Genomic DNA, 18,804 nt, shown 5'->3' with positions numbered 1-18,804 from the left:
AGCGAGGTCCCCCTCGATCTCTGGCGGTAATCAGCCGGCGGGGCCAGACGGTGCAGAGACTCCAGGGCGAGGCCGCAGGGAGGGGGCTGTCCCGCCCCACGTGGACCGGCTCCCCGCTGGGGGCGTGGCCGCCGAAGCGGGCCGGGCCAATGAGCGCCACCGTCGGGCTCACCCGGCTGGGCACGCCGGGCCGAGGAGGGCTGCGTCATGCCGGGGGCGGGGCTTCGGGGCCGGCGCGAGGCGCGGCGGGTCACGCGGGTCGCCGCGCGGGCTATAAGTAGGGGCCGGCGGGGTGCTCCGCTGGAGTGATGGCTGCCGGCGCTCTCTGCGTGGTTCTTCTTCTCGGCTGCTGAAACCCCCGCGGCTGCTTCCTGGGAAGGTCGTGAGTCCCGCTGAGCTGTCCCCGGTGCCGCCGACCCGGGCCGTGTGCTCGCCGACCGCAGGCGCGTGTGCCCGTGGCTCCAGCCGCTGCCGCCTCGATCTCCTCGTCTCCCGCTCCGCCCTCCCTTTTCCCTGGTGAGTAGTGGCGCCGCCTCGTAAAGGCTCTTTCTTCTCCCCGGGGCCGGGCGCGGACGCCGTGGCGCTGGAGGCGGCCGGCGTGGGCGGCGCGGCTGGCTTCTCTCTTCGCCGCTGGCCGCCTCCACTCCGCCCGTCTGCCCGTCCGCGGGCCTTTTTGGCGGTCCCCGGGCGGCGCGCGCGGGAACGGCCCTTTTCCGATTTTTGCGCGGAGGGCGCGCGCGGGCTGGCGGCGCAGGGGCTGGGCTGGGCGCGCGCGGGCCGCGGAGGACCCGGAGCCACGTGCCTCGCCGTCTCGCGCGTCCTCCTGGGGATGGGGGTCTGGAGTAGCCGGCAGAGGCTATTGCGGGACCCCGGGCGCGTGGGTAGAGCGGGGTGCCCCACTGGCCCCCCCAGGGGCACGCAGCTATTGTTATTTCCCCCCTCCCCCGCAGGATGAACTTGCGTCCTTTCTCTTCTCCGCCATGGAATTCTGCTCCGTGCTTTTAGCCCTCCTGAGCCAAAGAAACCCCAGACAACAGATGCCCATACGCAGCGTATAGCAGTAACTCCCCAGCTCGGTTTCTGTGCCGTAGTTTACAGTATTTAATTTTATATAATATATATTATTTATTATAGCATTTTTGATACCTCATATTCTGTTTACACATCTTGAAAGGCGCTCAGTAGTTCTCTTACTAAACAACCACTACTCTAGAGAATGGCAACGCTGATTACCAGTACTACAGCTGCTACCGCCGCTGCTGGTCCTTTGGTGGACTACCTATGGATGCTCATCCTGGGCTTCATTATTGCATTTGTCTTGGCATTCTCCGTGGGAGCCAATGATGTAGCAAATTCTTTTGGTACAGCTGTGGGCTCAGGTGTAGTGACCCTGAAGCAAGCCTGCATCCTAGCTAGCATCTTTGAAACAGTGGGCTCTGTCTTACTGGGGGCCAAAGTGAGCGAAACCATCCGGAAGGGCTTGATTGACGTGGAGATGTACAACTCGACTCAAGGGCTGCTGATGGCCGGCTCAGTCAGTGCTATGTTTGGTAAGTTCTTTTTATGTTTTGTCCTCTTCGTGGTGGGTGAGCAAATTTGTATCATGGGTGGTTCCATTTTTGTGCATAACCTTTCCGATTAATCTTTCTGAATGTGCCACTTACATAATGGAATTTTGCTATTTACTTAATAAAACTTTACTATGTTTCAGGTTCTGCTGTGTGGCAACTCGTGGCTTCGTTTTTGAAGCTCCCTATTTCTGGAACCCATTGTATTGTTGGTGCAACTATTGGTTTCTCCCTCGTGGCAAAGGGGCAGGAGGGTGTCAAGTGGTCTGAACTGATAAAAATTGGTATGTTTAATTCCAAATGGCTTCTTAATTTTCGTTTTCGTCATATGTTACCATGGCGTTAGGTATGGGAGGATGTGTTCTAACGTCGAGGGACAGACCAAAGAATTTTGAAGTCTTAAACATTTAAAGTGGTTTTTGGTTTCTGATTTTCATTGTTTGATATTTTTTCTTAATGTGTTCTATTCCAGTGATGTCTTGGTTCGTGTCCCCACTGCTTTCTGGAATTATGTCTGGAATTTTATTCTTCCTGGTTCGTGCATTCATCCTCCATAAGGTAACCTTTCTCGCCCGTATGAAGACCTTTCATGGAGCACACCCAATCCATTTCAAACCCAGTGGTACTTTTGCAGATGTGATTGGTGTATAGGTATGCGGCCTTGGAAAATTTTAAAAAGCTCTTTGTTCTGTGCGTTTCTTGTATGTTGTGGAGTTCTCTGAAAGCGAGTTTTTAAGACTCAAGAGGGCAGTCAGGAAGGAATAATTGAATACTATGATGTGCCAAGAAGTAGGAGAAACTGGGAGCAAAAAAATAAGGAAATTTATTTTGCGTGGTTTTGTGTAGCTGTATACACATTATTTGTTTAAACCACTGTTATATTCAGGCTAATATAATACGTAAGCTTGGAGTTCAAGACAGTGTGTCCCCTGTGGCTTTTTTAACTAAGCTGCCAGTTAAATGGGTCTCTGCCGTGCTGATTATCATAACCAGTTTATAAGCTTCTAGATGAGGACTCTGCCTCCCATAGTGACTTGACTCCAATTTCTCAGAGTAGTTGAAAAGAACCAGTTAAAGGTAGTTTTTGGCCCCCCCCCAAAAAAAACTTCAGGCAGCCATTTAATTTCCTGTCCATTTGAAAATCCCTTTTAAGTGACCCAGTTTGCATTTCTTTTATCAAGAAGTCATGCTGGCTGCAAAATAAATGTTGACAAGGGATTGTGTTGGCATAGGACTGAGTTACAGTGAGGATAAATGCATTTTTCTCAGGAAACAAAGTTGTCCTTTTTCTAAGGTGAATGGCTCTTAACAATCCATTGTAAGTTCTTAAAAGTGTTCCTAAACTGTAGAAATCTGAGTGAGATAGCATAAATCCCAGCAGGTAAGAATGTATTCAGACCCACTTGTCTGGTCTAGTTGTAAGCTTCTCTAGGGAAAGATTTGTCTCTTCTCTGTAGAAATTCTATGACTAGTAAAGTGATTCACTAATCACTGTTTTCCATAGCCAGAATCTGGCAGAATATAGCAGTTTAACACTTTGAAAACTTGAAATATCTTTAGCCTGGTATAATATGAGAGTAAACAGTTCATTGATATTTATGGACTCTTAAGTTTGGTACTGTTTTATTCAGCAGACAGGTACGATAAGCATCTACTTTCCCACTCCCTACAACTGTAGTGTATGATACTGGGATGCTTAAATTAGAGGCTCACCAGTAGTCATGGACCAGATTTTTTTGTTTTGTTTAGTGTTTTCATTAGAACTGTATATCTTGCTACCTAGCAGAGAGTCAGAAGCATTAGTAGGATCTCCTGTTGTGAATTCCTGCTTGGGAAAGGTTTATGCTGGCCCTGTGTTGATTATTGAGTAGCAGATCATTTTGTTTTTGGAGAGGGTTTGTGTGTTTCACCTCCACAAAACACTTATTCCCCGGAGGGGGAATGGTGGTGCTCTGAGGTGCAAAGAGGGATTCTCAGGTGCCCAGAACCTCTCATTTGAGGAATGCATACCCCCACGGTGTTATTGAGAGCTGAAGTTAGATACGGTAACTGATTTCTTAATTGCATATTTCTTATATGGGTATGGGAACGGGCATGATCAAATGATGAAGAATGATTGGCATAGTGTTTAAAACAATATTGACTTTGAGGATCTTCCCCCACTCTGTGCACGCGCACACACACTCTTGCAGGCCAATCCCTCAGTAACAGGAGTTTTCAGTTGAGTATGAATATTCCTGCTTCCTTTTAGGAGTTAAATTTCAAGAAAATATCCTTAGACTGGTAAGCTTTTGGTATCTTAACTGCTAAAATCTGAATATTTGACCATTAAGATATATTCCAACTCTTAAATGTCTATCTTGAAAATTAAGATTAAAATGACCTTTTTTTTAAATTTCAAAAAATTGCTTTTAAACATTTTCTATTCTCTGAATGTTTGTTCCAAGCATGTTGGGGATTGGTGGGAACAGACAGAATGGAGGTGAGGTACTTCTATTTAGGACTGGCATCGCATAGAAGGAATATGCTTCAGTGCTCCTGTTGAGTATTTTTAAATTCTAGTCAAAGAAAATAGGGCTTTTGGCATGCTCATTAGTTAGAAATATATCTAGGATGTCTTCCCTTTTCTTTAGGCAAAACCAGAATATCCAGTATGTAAAAGTGAACTATTCTGGTGAAGATGGGGGGGTTTTGTGAAGACCTTTCCTGTCCCACATGACTAGACGATGAGGCATTCACATTATTTCCAGGTGAAGTTTTACTTGTGTGTTAGGTGGATCTCTACAATGATGAGACCTTTTTTGTTTTACCTTTTTCCTAGACTCTCTGGAACTTTTGATATTTTTTTAACCATGAACCTGTATTTCACAATAAACTATTGGTATAGTAGTGTCATTCATACCCTACCCCATCCCCAACAACTTTGCGTAGAGAATACCTCAGATTTGTTTACCTCAGGGAATACTTAATTGGGCTATGCTATACAGGATAATAAATACACAGGCTGCTACTTCAGACTAGTCAATTACAATTTGATTTATGGATAACCATATTACGAAATATCTTTGAAAATCTCTTGAGAAGTCCCCACATAATGTCTTTAAAACCCAGGAAATTTTTGGGGGTGGGAGTCTTGGGTTGGGTTTTTTGGAGCCTTTTTTTTTTTTGAGACGGAGTCTCACTCTGTTGCCCAGGCTGGAATGCAGTGGCACGATCTGGGCTTACTGCAACCTCCGCCTCTCGGGCTCAAGCAATTCTCCTGCCTCAGCCTCCTGAGTAGCTGGGATTACAGGCGCCCGCCACCACACCCGGCTAGTATTTTTGTATTTTTGGTAGAGACGGGGTTTCACCACGTTGGTCAAGCTGGTCTTGAACTCCTGACCTCAGGTGCTCTGTCCGTCTTGGCCTCCCAAAGTGCTGGGATTACAGGCTTGAGCCACTGCACCTGGCCTTTTTTTTTTTTTTCTTAAGCGAAGTCTCGCCTGTCACCCAGGCTGGAGTACGGTGACTTAATATGTAGCTCACTGCAGCCTTGACCTCCCAGGCTCAAGTGATCCTCCTGCCTCAGCCTCCAGAGTAGCTGGGACTATGGGTGTGTGCCACCACATCTGGCTAACTTTTTATATTTTATAGAGGTGGGGTCTTGCTCTGTTGCTTAAGTTGGTCTTGAACTTCTGGGCTCAAGCCATCCCCTGTCTCATCCTCCCAAAGTGCTAGGATTACAGACAGACATGAGCCACCACCACACCTGACCTGCATTTTCTTAAGACTAGTCTTTAGAATAAAAATACACACCTTAGTTTCCTAATCATGTTGACTGCCCTCAGAGTTTGACCACCGTTGAGTTAGTTATTCAAGGATGCTTAACAGTTCTTGATTCCTGTATGCTATTGTTTTTGTTTTGGCTATTTCACTATCTGTTAACATTCTCTATTAAACTATAGATAAGAGTTAAATTTTAGAGTGGTTTTCAATGAGTGCCCATCTCTGCTAATTTGAAACGGTACCTTTACTTTACACATGGGGCTGAGCTTTCCCTTGTTTCACTGGTCTTAAGCTACTAACTTTCCAGTGTATTGATTATTGTTAGAAGCTGTAGGGTTTTACTCTCTGTTTTTCCTCCCCAAGATTTTCCACTGGAATTGTGATCAAGATAGCATTAAACCTTTTAGGCTAAGGTCTTTATAAAGTTTTTAGCCTTCCCATATATGTATTCAGATCTTTGCTCCCAATTTTTTTTTTTCCTGAGATGGAGTCTTACTCTGTTGCCCAGGCTGGAGTGAGGTGGCCCAATCTCCGCTGACTGCAACCTCTGTCTCCCAGGTTCAAGTGATTCTCCTGAGTCAGCCTCCAGAGTAGCTGGGACTACAGATGCTTGCCACCACATCGGGCTAATTTTTTTGGTATTTTTAGTAGAGACAGGGTTTCACCGTATTACCCAGGATGGTCTCGATCTCCTGACCTCATGATTCTCCTGCCTCGGCCTCCCAAAGTGCTGGGATTACAGGTGTGAGCCACCGCGCCCAGCCTCCTCCCATTCTTTCGGTGTTTGACTTGGGTGTTCTCCTATAGAATTAATACATACTACGTATGGTAGAATTCTTATTTTTAGTCACTGGCCTTACTGTTCCTTAAACATTTCAAGTTTTTGCCTTAGGGCCTTTGCGCTTGCTGATATCTCTGTCTGGAACATTCAGCACCCAAATAATCAGGTGGTTTGCCCCTTCTGTACCCATAGTTAATGTACACAGCTTGCTAGCTTACTACATTTATGTCATGCTTATTCCTTGACCCTCCCCACCCAAATGGTGCCCCCCCTTCCATCACTCTCCTCTTACCCTTCTTTATTTCTCTTCACAGCATTTGTCAGTACTTTACATTATTCCATACTAGAAGGTGAGTGTCAGTTCTATTAGAACAGGAACTTGGTCTTATTCCCTCCTATATTTCAGTGCCCAGAATAGTACTTGGCACACAGTCTTTTGAGTGAGTGGATGACCTTGTGCACAGTTATTATCATTGAACTTCGGTAAAGCATTAATTGTGGCATCTTTGTCAGATGTTTAGATAAGATGGTTGCCGTACGCATAGTCTGCATGTTGTATTTTTAGTCTTTGAAGATATGAAGTCAGGTAAGCAACATCCTAACATAGTCTATTTCTTGACATCTCTTACAAACGTAGAGTATAGCCTATCCTCAGGTGTGTGCTGAAGTTTATATTAGGGCTTTTGGGTACCTTAGAATGTGGGTATTGCAATCTTTATTCAGGATGTTATCAGTCACTGGTACAGTTAGTCTTGTTATTAAAAGAAAAAAGAAAAAAAAAACAGGTAGAAGTTGGAATTAGCCTTCGTAGGAAGAATTCCAGGTGCAAATGCAGGAAAAACTCTGTTGTCCTTGGAAACTACTCTGGAGAGAGTTATTGGCACTATAATTCCCAAACCTTCCCTGTTAAAAGATTCTGTGGAAATGGGTTAACCTTTATACCTTTTAAGATATTAATCTTAATGATGTTTTACAGGCAGATCCAGTTCCTAATGGTTTGCGAGCTTTGCCAGTTTTCTATGCCTGCACAGTTGGAATAAACCTCTTTTCCATCATGTATACTGGAGCACCGTGTAAGTACCTATCAGAATATTTAAATGTGAATTTAAAGTTGTTTACAAAACTTGCATTAAATGCCCAATTTACCCCTTTTTGCTTTACAGGGCTGAAATCTCCTAGAAGGTGGCTGGCCTGCGCCCATTTCAGAAGGCTGCAGGCTAGTGTACGCTGAGTTAACCTAGATAGTTTTTCAACCAAAGAGACCTGCTCAGATTCTAAATCACTACAGACCTTTCCTCTTTAGTCTTCACAGGATCCACTGATAATATGATCATCTCCTTCCCTTTCTCCTGTCTATGCTAAAAATGCTGGAATTAATACTGACCTCAACTACTGAAGTCATTAGTTATATCTGATCTTCAGTAATCGGTCATTTAGGACTGGTTTACTGGATATTCTCATTTTTCTCTCCCAAATGGAGATACTATTGTTTCTAAGTACTAAACTTCCATGAATCTGCTTGAATGAGAAGAGTTGGGATGTTTACCACCTGCTCTAAGTGCACTTGGAAGAAGAAATTCATGCAGCTAAGAGGAAAAATAATTTGTGAGAATATAAAGGTTGAAATGTTGATGACTTTCATGTTTGGGACTAAGGCAAGGCATGGATTAAATTATGGCGCTACAAGTTTAATTTAGCAACAACAAAAGATTGGTAACTTGTAACTGGCAGGACAGTACAGTTTTGGTATCTAGACTCATTTGGCCTGATGGTCTGTGACTACATAGGCAGTGACTTTTATTCTTTATACTGTGACCCACTGGATGAAATACAGGACACACATGTATGTATGTAGAGAGAAAACTGGAATAGTGTCATGAAGCCACTTAATGCTTACTATGTGCTATGCACCCATATTTTCAAATTCTCTCTTTTTTTTTTTTCTTAACATTTGTTGTGGCCCACTGAAATGATTTCAGTTTTGAGTAATGGGTTGTGACTTGCTCTTAAACCTCACTGAAGTAGTAAGTTGCTGACCCAAAGTAGAGTTAGCTAAATACTTTTATTTTTTATTTATTTTTTTGAGACAGTTTTGCTCTTGTTGCCCAGGCTGGAGTGTAATGGCATGATCTTGGCTCACCACAACCTCTACCTCCCGGGTTCAAGCAATTCTCCTGCTTCAGCCTCCCAAGTAACTGGGATTACAGGCATGCACCACCAAGCCCGGCTGATTTTGTATTTTTAGTAGAGACGGGGTTTCTCCATGTTGGTCAGGCTGGTCTCCAACTCCTGACCTCAGGTGGTCCGCCTGCCTCAGCCTCCCAAAGTGCTGGGATTACAGACATGATCACCGCACCTCGCCAATATTTTAATTTTTTACCTTATTTTAGATTGAGGGATTATATGTGTATTTTGTTAGATGGAGCTAAGTATTTTTAATCTTGCTCATTAATTCTTGGAATAATCAGGAACGAAACAGACAACTTTAAGAAAATATTGTTCTTACTTAGACTATACTGAACTCCTATGTGCCGGTGAAGAGAAGTTTGTATGCCAGATTTCCATTGTAAACTGAGTTCTTTGTGATAAACTAAAAAGTCTCCCATGATGCTCTTAGCACTCATTCTTTATGTGGTAGAAGCAAAGCTCAGAGTTGAGTGAAATTAGAATCATTTTTAAAACAGAAACTTAGATATTTTCGTTGTGTCCTTTATGGATCATTTGTAAGAAAAACCAGTCTCTTTCCTTTTTGACTTGGAATGTAGACCAACTTAAATTGTGATAGACAGTAATTTCATGTATATTTTAGTTTGTGTGACCACATGATCAAAATTGAAAGCAGAATTTAAAATGAAAAGATACATAGTCACCGTAGAATTGTAGTTTGGGGCCGGGCGCGGTGGCTCATGCTTGTAATCCCAGCATTTTGGGAGGCCGAGGTGGGTGGATCATGAGGTCAGGAGTTCAAGACCAGCCTGGCCAAGATGGTGAAACCTCATCTCTACTAAAAACTACAAAAACTAACCAGGTGCAGTGGCAGGCGCCTGTAATCCCAGCTACTTCGGAGGCTGAGGCAGGAGAATCACTTGAGCCTGGTAGGCGGAGGTTGCAGTGAGCCAAGATCGTGCCACTGTACTCCAGCCTGGGCGACAGAGTGCGATGCTGTCTCAAAAAAAAAAAAAAAAAGTTCAAAAACAAAAAAAGTTGAAGGGACCTCAATTTGTTTCTAATTTTTTTTTTTTTTTTTTTTTGAGACAGTCTCGCCCTGTCACTCAGGTTGGAGTGCAGTGGTGCAAACTTGGGTGACTGCAACCACTACCTCCCGGGTTCGAGCGATTCTCCTGCTTCAGCCTCCTGAGTAGCTGGGATTACACATGTGCATCACCACGCCCAGCTAATTTTTGTATTTTTAGTAGATACGTGGTTTCACCGTGTTGGTCAGTCTGGTCTTGAACTCCCAACCTCAGGTGATCCACCGACCTCAGCCTCCCAAAGTGCTGGGATTACAGGCGTGAGCTGCCGCGTCTGGCCTTGTGTCTGATTTTTAAAGATTAATCATTTTGGGGTATGATAGAATTTCCAGTTTATAAGTACAAACAGTCCCTGACTTCATGGTTCAACCTTCAGTTATTTGACTTTTTGATGGGTTTATAGGTACATAAAACCTCATTGTAAGTTGAGGAGCATCTGTGATTTCATACATAACAAGCAAAATAAAGCAAAACAAGCAGAAGTAACTAAGCTATTCCTAGATATCAACTACAGATCATTATAATATCTTTTATGGTTTTTTTTTTTTTTACCTTTTTTGTTTTTCAGGGATGGGGTCTTGCTGTGTTGCCCAGGCTGGCCTTGTATTCCTGGGCTCAGGGTGTTCTCACACTTCAGTCTCCTGAGTAGCTAGAGATCATTATAACATCTGTTAGATTTAAATAGGATTGTATAGTGCTTTACTTCTTTTTGTTTGTTTTTGTGACGGAGTTTCGCTCTTGTCACCCAGGCTGGCTGGAGTGCAGTGGCGCGATCTTGGCTCACTGCAACCTCGACCTCCTGGGTTCAAGTGATTCTCCTGCCTCAGCCTCCCAAGTAGCTGGGATTATAGAAGCCCACCACCACATCCAGCTGATTTTTTTTATTTTCAGTGGAGACGGGGTTTCACCATGTTGGCCAGGCTGGTCTTGAACTCCTGACCTCAGGTGCTCCACCTGTCTCAGCCTCCCAAAGTGCTGGGATTACAGGTGTGAGCCACTGTGCCTGGCCAGTGCTTTACTTCTGTCTTTAGTACAGGCTAATGGGTTGGAGCCTACTGGCATGCATATGACAGTCAGATAATGACTAATATTACTCATCCTTAAACCATGTGAACAGTGTTGCTAGGCAAGTCTTTTTTTAAGATAAGACTTGTAAGTGAAATTACCACTAAACTGTGTGTGTGTGAAAGACAAAACTTTTTTTTTTTTTTTTTTTTTTTGAGACAAAGTCTGACTTTGTCACCCAGGCTGGAATGCAGTGGCGCAATCTCAGCTCACTGCAACCTCCGCCCTGCCAGGTTCAAGTGATTCTCCCATCTCAGCCTCCCGAGTAGCTGGGACTACAGGCGCCCACCACCATGCCCGGCTAATTTTTTTTGTATTTTTAATAGAGATGGGGTTTTGCCATGTTGGGCAGGCTGGTCTCGAACTCCTGACCTCAAGTGATCTGCCTGCCACGGCCTCCCAAAGTGCTGGGATTACAGGCATGAGCCACCGTGCCTGGCTGAAAGACAAAGCTTTTACAACTATTCTTAAATTATCAACTTTTGATAGATAATATCCTTGTTTTCTGTATCTTGCTTTGATACTGCTTTCAAGGAGATAATCTCATTAAAGCATTTTACTAAAGGCCAGTATAGTGAATGTAATCACTTTTATACAGAATTCTGTCAGCATGACAAATGTGACTACTGAGACATCATTCTGTTAACATTAAAATAAGTTTGTAGGTGGTAATGGAATATGTGGCAGTTACGATCATGAGCTAGTGGAGTGGAACACTTGCTGTCTTTTTCATAGCTAGTCATAGGTCCTTAGCGTGTAGTGATCTTTATTATCTTCCAAGGTGAAGAAAGGAAAAGGCTAGTATGTTGAGAAGCATAGGAACTTGAGTCCCGCAGGTGTTCAAGTGGGCTAGGCTGGTGTGGGTTTTCAGATGGTCATTGAGTTTTTCTCCCAAATTTGTATAGGCACTAGCACAGTAATCCTGTGCACTTAAATCTGGCAGCAGCTGTCAGGGGTGATGGGCTGGTATGGGGAACCCCTCAGTCCCCAGAGGAGGGTTTACACAATATTGCAGGGGGCTGTTGCCCTGGGGTTTTCAAGATGCACCATTTTATCTCCTAGTGCTGGGCTTTGACAAACTTCCTCTGTGGGGTACCATCCTCATCTCGGTGGGATGTGCAGTTTTCTGTGCCCTTATCGTCTGGTTCTTTGTATGTCCCAGGATGAAGAGAAAAATTGAACGTAAGTAATAACTAAACAGCAGAAAAGTTTAACTACTAATGTTGTGTTTATTTTTTATTTGGCCGCCTGTAAAAATCTATTAGAAGAGATTGGCAAAATAAGAGATTTTAAAGGGAAATTTGAGGATATGGGTTTGTTGTCCAAACTGTTTTTAGAAATGGACTTACATGACCTAAGACCTGTTCTTAAAAATGGACTTACATGACCTAAGACCTAGTGATAAAGAGTATTCAACCTATGCTGTAGAGACAATCTGGGGCATTGAATTTTTTTATGTTCCTTGATCAGTTGCCAGTGACATGATAGATAAATAGAGAAATCATAGCCTACATTTACTGAGAAGTACAAGGATACCTTAATGAAAAATAAGGGGTAGATACAAGATATTTTCGTAGAGGAAATATTTACCCCAACTACTTCTGTGTATAACTTCAGATTCAGACAAGCAAAGCTAAGTCTAATGTGTACATGTTGTATATAGGCTAGAATACATGTAGACATTGTATTGCAGTATACAATGCAAATACATATACAAACACACATTGTGTGTCTGCTAGAATCGTAGCACAGATTCTAGAAGTAAACATTTTCAAGTGTCAAGGAATCATTTAGGCCATTACCACACACTCATGTAATTAAATACTGAGTAAATTTTGGTTAGTATTGGACTTTTTTTTTCCTTAAAATAATCATTTTCTGCCCTTTTCATCGATGTGAAGGCTGGGTTAGCAATTTGAAGTTTATCGTTTCGAAGCTGAGGGATGCACAGACTGCAGTGGTGTCAGGAAGAATGCTGCGTCACCGCAGCTGAACCGAAGAGCCTCCGAGAGGTTCTGTGCTAGTCTGGCTGTGCCGAGTGCACGGTGGGAACCAGGCTTTCAGGACTCTCTGGCCTCATTTTCCCTCTCTGGGAGGAGTTGAGACAAGTCTTGCTTTATGTTAGTCAGTCTAGTTTGACTGAGGTGCCTGGATGGATAGGTCAGCATACTGAGCACTGGCATGAGAGAGGCAGAAGATACTCTGGTCTGCCTGTGGGATTTACAGCCATGATGCACATCTCTTTGTTTTATAGAGGTGGAAATTAAAGTTGTCGTCTTTAGTTCCCTGCATTGAGCTGTGCCACTTTGCTTGAATTGTTGGACTGAAATTTGAGAGAATCCTCTTTTGAAAAGAATAGAATTGGGTACAGTTCAGATTTTTAGTTTCAGCTTATCAGCCCCATGGTTGAGCTACTTTCCCCTACAGAATGAGTCAGCAGGGAGCTAAGAAGGGTTCCTATATCTGTAAAGGGTTGTAAAAATAAAAACAAAACAACAATGTGCTACAGAAGCCTGTAAAACCTAAAATATTTACAGAAAAACTTTGGGACCCCTGACATAGGGTGTTCTGCATTGCTGGTTGTTCCCAAGTGAGAGTTGCTGGCAAATGATAAAGCAGGCAGGAAAAATGTTCCTGAATGTTAATTGAAGTTCACATACATTCTTGTTTTGAGATGAGTTTTTTGGGGGTGGAGGAAAGGAGACGTGGAACAAAGTAGTATGGCCACAACCAAACCAAAAAAGACCCCCTTTTTTTTTCCTAGGAGAAATAAAGTGTAGTCCTTCTGAAAGCCCCTTAATGGAAAAAAAGAATAGCTTGAAAGAAGACCATGAAGAAACAAAGTTGTCTGTTGGTGATACTGAAAACAAGAATCCTGTTTCTGAGGTAGGGCCTGCCACTGTGCCCCTCCAGGCTGTGGTGGAGGAGAGAACAGTCTCATTCAAACTTGGAGATTTGGAGGAAGCTCCAGAGAGAGAGAGGCTTCCCAGCGTGGACTTGAAAGAGGAAACCAGCATAGATAGCACCGTGAATGGTGAGTTGGAATTCCTGGTTTCACTTTTGTTACCTGCAGTGGTGAGGAGGCTTATTGTTTTGGATTTGATGCTTTTTGTATTGAATGTCACCTTGGTGATCTTGACTAGGTGCAGTGCAGTTGCCTAATGGGAACCTTGTCCAGTTCAGTCAAGCCGTCAGCAACCAAATAAACTCCAGTGGCCACTACCAGTATCACACCGTGCATAAGGATTCCGGCCTGTACAAAGAGCTGCTCCATAAATTACATCTTGCCAAGGTGGGAGATTGCATGGGAGACTCCGGTGACAAACCCTTAAGGCGCAATAATAGCTATACTTCCTATACCATGGCAATATGTGGCATGCCTCTGGATTCATTCCGTGCCAAAGAAGGTGAACAGAAGGGCGAAGAAATGGAGAAGCTGACGTGGCCTAATGCAGACTCCAAGAAGCGAATTCGAATGGACAGTTACACCAGTTATTGCAATGCTGTGTCTGACCTTCACGCAGCATCTGAGATAGACATGAGTGTCAAGGCAGAGATGGGTCTAGGTGACAGAAAAGGAAGTAATGGCTCTCTAGAAGAATGGTATGACCAGGATAAGCCTGAAGTCTCTCTCCTCTTCCAGTTCCTGCAGATCCTTACAGCCTGCTTTGGGTCATTCGCCCATGGTGGCAATGACGTAAGGTCAGTTGACATTGATCTTAGTGTTGCTAACCCTATTTTTAAACCATTTATCCTTGTCACAGGCCTCTGCTTGTGGTAGTGGTACTCCTAGCATTTACAGGACCCCAAATAATACAAATAGGATGAGGTAATAGCAGCTATTGACATAATAAGACAGTACAGTTTTATTCTTCAGAGGAATTACAAAGAATGTTTATTTTTATAGATGATAAATATAAACAGATACTCTTCACAGAGAAGGCTTTTGTCCATCAAGATGAGATTCAGTTCTTTGGTAGTGAATTGTGGGATGTAAGATGTAAGATGAAAAACTTAAAAGTTTTTCATATAGAATGATTTTGTAGTTTGGTTTGTAAACTGTTTATTGGAACCTGAGAGTTGCTTTAAGCTGCCTATAGGAGGAAAGAGGCCACCATTTGCATGGCATTCCCTCCATCAGAGCTGTGTTCATTTTTCTGTTGTGTGTGTAGGGGTTCCATTTATGTCTTTAGAAAGAAAGGCCCTTTTGCCAGATGAGCTTGAAAGCTGTACTTTAGACAACCTGGTAGATCATTCAGCAGATTGGGTCTTGCCAAGATCTAGTTCTGCCTGAAAAGTCACTTCTGCCCTCTTTGTTTCTTCCAGCAATGCCATTGGGCCTCTGGTTGCTTTATATTTGGTTTATGACACAGGAGATGTTTCTTCAAAAGTGGCAACACCAATATGGCTTCTACTCTATGGTGGTGTTGGTATCTGTGTTGGTCTGTGGGTTTGGGGAAGAAGAGTTATCCAGACCATGGGGAAGGATCTGACACCGATCACACCCTCTAGGTAAGTAGGTGGAGCAGGTTCTACAAATGTCAGTACTCATTTTTTTCAGAGATATAACACTGTCGAGTGCTAACACAAATCTCTAAAGTAACCAAGTTTGTATAAGTTCATGATGTTCTTATTGTCAGTGTGTTCTTTTTAGATTTTACTTGTCTGGCCCTTAAACATTTTGGTCAGACATTTTACCCATTCAGCTCTGGTGGTCTCTGAAGAAAATGACTTTTCTGAGAAAGCTGTGTATGCTAAGAGCGGATAGTTATGTATACTTGGCTTTTATTTGTCTTTACTTGGGAGCTAAGACTCAATGTTTACCAAACTCTTCAAAATAAAAGTGCAAATTTTATTTAATAGTGGGATTCCAGAAAAACGTAAAACTTGAAACCTTTGAATAAGGAAACTGGGCATCTGTGGCCTGATTTAAATAAAGTAGATCTTAGGGGTTATAGCAAATAAAGATGTCAGTGGAGGTTTTGTGACTGAGTAGAACAAAGCAGGACTGTGTTAACTTGAGGTGTAGTGTTAGCTTCTCAAAAAAGTCAAACTCACTTCCTGACAAGAATCCTTTTGTGTCTGTAGTGGCTTCAGTATTGAACTGGCATCTGCCCTCACTGTGGTGATTGCATCAAATATTGGCCTTCCCATCAGCACAACACATTGTAAAGTAAGTGTAATGCCAATGTGTGTCTTTCAAATATGTAGGGTTTTTAGTTTTACTTCTCTGATACTTTGATTTAGAAAGTTTTGTGCAGTTGGAGTCTTGAAGAGTTCATAAGTTATTTCTTGTGTTTATTCGTATTTAAGCAATTAAATAGATATTCTCCCCAAATAATAGAAACATTGTTTTATGTACAGCTTACTGTAATTTCTGGTTTAAATAGATATTCTCCCCAAATAATGGAAACATTGTTTTATGTACAGCTTACTGTAATTTCTGGTTTAAATAGATATTCTCCCCAAATAATAGAAACATTGTTTTATGTACAGCTTACTAATAGAAACATTGTTTTATATACAGCTTACTAATAGAAACATTGTTTTATATACAGCTTACTAATAGAAACATTGTTTTATGTACAGCTTACTGTAATTTCTGGTTACTGACCTCTTCCTTTGTTACTTAATCCTCCCTCATTGTAGTCTCTTTATAATAATTTTTTTTTAATCTCAAGAGTCATTTCTACTTGGCACCATTATGTTTTATTTATTTATGTATGAGTTGGAGTCTTGCTGTGTCACCTGGGCTGGAGTGCAGCGGCACAATCTTGGCTCATTGCAACCTCCGCCTCCTGGGCTCAAGTGATTCTTGTGCCTCAGCCTCCCAAGTAGCTGGGATTATAGGCACCTGCCACCATGCCTGGCTAGTTTTTGTATTTTTAGTAGACACAGGATTTCACCATGTTGGCCAAGCTGGTCATGAACTCCTAACCTCAGGTGATCCACCTGGCTCGGCCTCCCAAAGTGCTAGGATTACATGCGTGAGCCACCGCGCCCGGCCGACAGCATTATGTTCTTTGTCTTTGGGGAAGCCATTCAGAGCAGGGTAGGTGTATGCTTAGAAACTGGCGGGTGCTTTAATTCTGGCCAGGTGGGTTTCTGCTGCCATTTGTGGTGGCTGAAGGCCTTGTTCTAACAAGTCTGTGAGGCTTGCCAAAATGTTGGCAAAGCAGTTTATTTACAGAAGGCATATTTCAGGGCCTCTCAGGATTGAAATACTGAGAAACAAAACAAATCTTAAGGTTGTTTGATGACAATCTAATAATTATAGGAGAAGGAAGAAACTGATTTCCTTAAGAGCATTTAAGCTGGTCCATCATGGATCCTGCTGAGTCATCTGTTTGCTACCCGGATGTGTCTCCAGACAATTGTTTATTAGGTTTAATATCAGCCACTCTGTAAATAATCTTAGGAAGACTTACAACGCAATTTGTTATTAAAAGCAGTGTATAGGCCGGGTGCAGTGGCTCATGCCTGTAATCCCAGCACTTTGGGAGGCCAAGGCAGGTGGATCACAAGGTCAGGAGTTTGAGACCAGCCTGGCCAACATAGTGAAACCCCATCTCTACTAAAAATACAAAAAATCAGCTAGGCGTGGTGGTGGGTGCCTGTAATCCCAGCTACTTGGGAGGCTGAGGCAGGAGAATCACTTGAAGCCAGGAGGTGGAGGTTGCAGTGAGCCGAGATTGCACCACTGTACTCCAGCCTGGGCGACAGTGCGAGACTCCGTCTCAAAAAATAAATAAATAAAAGCAGTATATATTCATTAAATTTTAGTAGTAGCTTAGAAGGGGAAAAGAAATAGTTCTTGTGTCCTTTTACTACCGTTAGTATAGATTATGATTGGATTTTCAAATTGCCTTCATTTTCCCATCTTAACCTATTGTAAACCAGCTTTCTTGGACTTTGTCTTGTCCAGGGGTCTGGGGTCCTTGTCCAAACAGTCTCAGGTGTCTGTTTGCCAAAATACCACTGGCACTTCAATAACCTGTTTCCTTGGTCTGCTTCTCTTCTAGGTGGGCTCTGTTGTGTCTGTTGGCTGGCTCCGGTCCAAGAAGGCTGTTGACTGGCGTCTCTTTCGTAACATTTTTATGGCCTGGTTTGTCACAGTCCCCATTTCTGGAGTTATCAGTGCTGCCATCATGGCAATCTTCAGATATGTCATCCTCAGAATGTGAAGCTGTTTGAGATTAAAATTTGTGTCAATGTTTGGGACCACCTTAGGTATTCCTGCTCCCCTGAAGAATGATTACAGTGTTAACAGAAGACTGACAAGAGTCTTTTTATTTGGGAGCCAGAGGAGGGAAGTGTTACTTGTGCTATAACTGCTTTTGTGCTAAATATGAATTGTCTCAAAATTAGCTGTGTAAAATAGCCCGGGTTCCACTGGCTCCTGCTGAGGTCCCCTTTCCTTCTGGGCTGTGAATTCCTGTACATATTTCTCTACTTTTTGTATCAGGCTTCAATTCCATTATGTTTTAATGTTGTCTCTGCAGATGACTTGTGATTTTTTTTTCTTTTTTTTAAACCATGCAGAGCTGTTTGACAGAGCATGCTCTGCGTTGTTGGTTTCACCAGCTTCTGCCCTCACATGCACAGGGATTTAACAACAAAAATATAACTACAACTTCCCTTGTAGTCTCTTATATAAGTAGAGTCCTTGGTACTCTGCCCTCCTGTCAGTAGTGGCAGGATCTATTGGCATATTCGGGAGCTTCTTAGAGGGATGAGGTTCTTTGAACACAGTGAAAATTTAAATTAGTAACTTTTTTGCAAGCAGTTTATTGACTGTTATTGCTAAGAAGAAGTAAGAAGGAAAAAGCCTTTTGTCAATCTTGGTTATTTCTTTAAGATTTCTGGCAGTGTGGGATGGATGAATGAAGTGGAATGTGAACTTTGGGCAAGTTAAATGGGACAGCCTTCCATGTTCATCTGTCTACCTCTTAACTGAATAAAAAAGCCTACAGTTTTTAGAAAATTTGTTCTCATGGTTTTCTTTCATACTCGAATCACCTGGGCTCCTGATCAGTTAGCCTAATATCATTCTTAGGTGATGTGAATATCTTAACAAGTGAGAGCTACTGTCCAACTTAAAGCTCCCAACCCCTCCCTGTATGCTTCTTGTGTGCCCAGAATATGCATGACATTACTCCACAGGGACTGTTGTGGCAACTTGGCATTTTCCCTTTTAGTAGCACAGCCTGTACACTTTCATGTTAGCACACGGGTGTTTTTTTTGTTTTGTTTTTCCAATTTTTTCTTTTGATACTTTTTTTTTTTTTTTGAGACGGAGTCTCGCTGTGTCACCAGGCTGGAGTGCAGTGGTGTGATCTCGGCTCACTGCAACCTCCACCTCCTGGGTTCAAGC

The 18,804-nt window shown here is 42.9% G+C and overlaps 1 protein-coding gene across 1 annotated transcript; it reads left to right on the top strand.

Moving 5' to 3' along the window:
• Positions 1-376: 376 nt before the first annotated feature.
• SLC20A1 (solute carrier family 20 member 1) lies at positions 377-18,414 on the top strand. The gene is made up of 11 exons (XM_016949254.4): positions 377-516; positions 951-1,550; positions 1,712-1,852; positions 2,041-2,126; positions 7,091-7,187; positions 11,493-11,612; positions 13,195-13,464; positions 13,574-14,132; positions 14,757-14,942; positions 15,519-15,603; positions 17,453-18,414. The coding sequence occupies exons 2-11, from the start codon at positions 1,217-1,219 to the stop codon at positions 17,612-17,614; spliced, it is 2,040 nt and encodes a 679-aa protein (XP_016804743.1). The 5' UTR covers positions 377-516; positions 951-1,216; the 3' UTR covers positions 17,615-18,414.
• The last annotated feature ends 390 nt before the right edge of the window (positions 18,415-18,804 follow it).

The sequence above is a fragment of the Pan troglodytes genome, chromosome 12 (assembly GCF_028858775.2).
Source record: "Pan troglodytes isolate AG18354 chromosome 12, NHGRI_mPanTro3-v2.0_pri, whole genome shotgun sequence".
Lineage (NCBI taxonomy): Eukaryota > Metazoa > Chordata > Mammalia > Primates > Hominidae > Pan > Pan troglodytes.
This window is presented reverse-complemented; position numbering and strand designations above follow the sequence as displayed.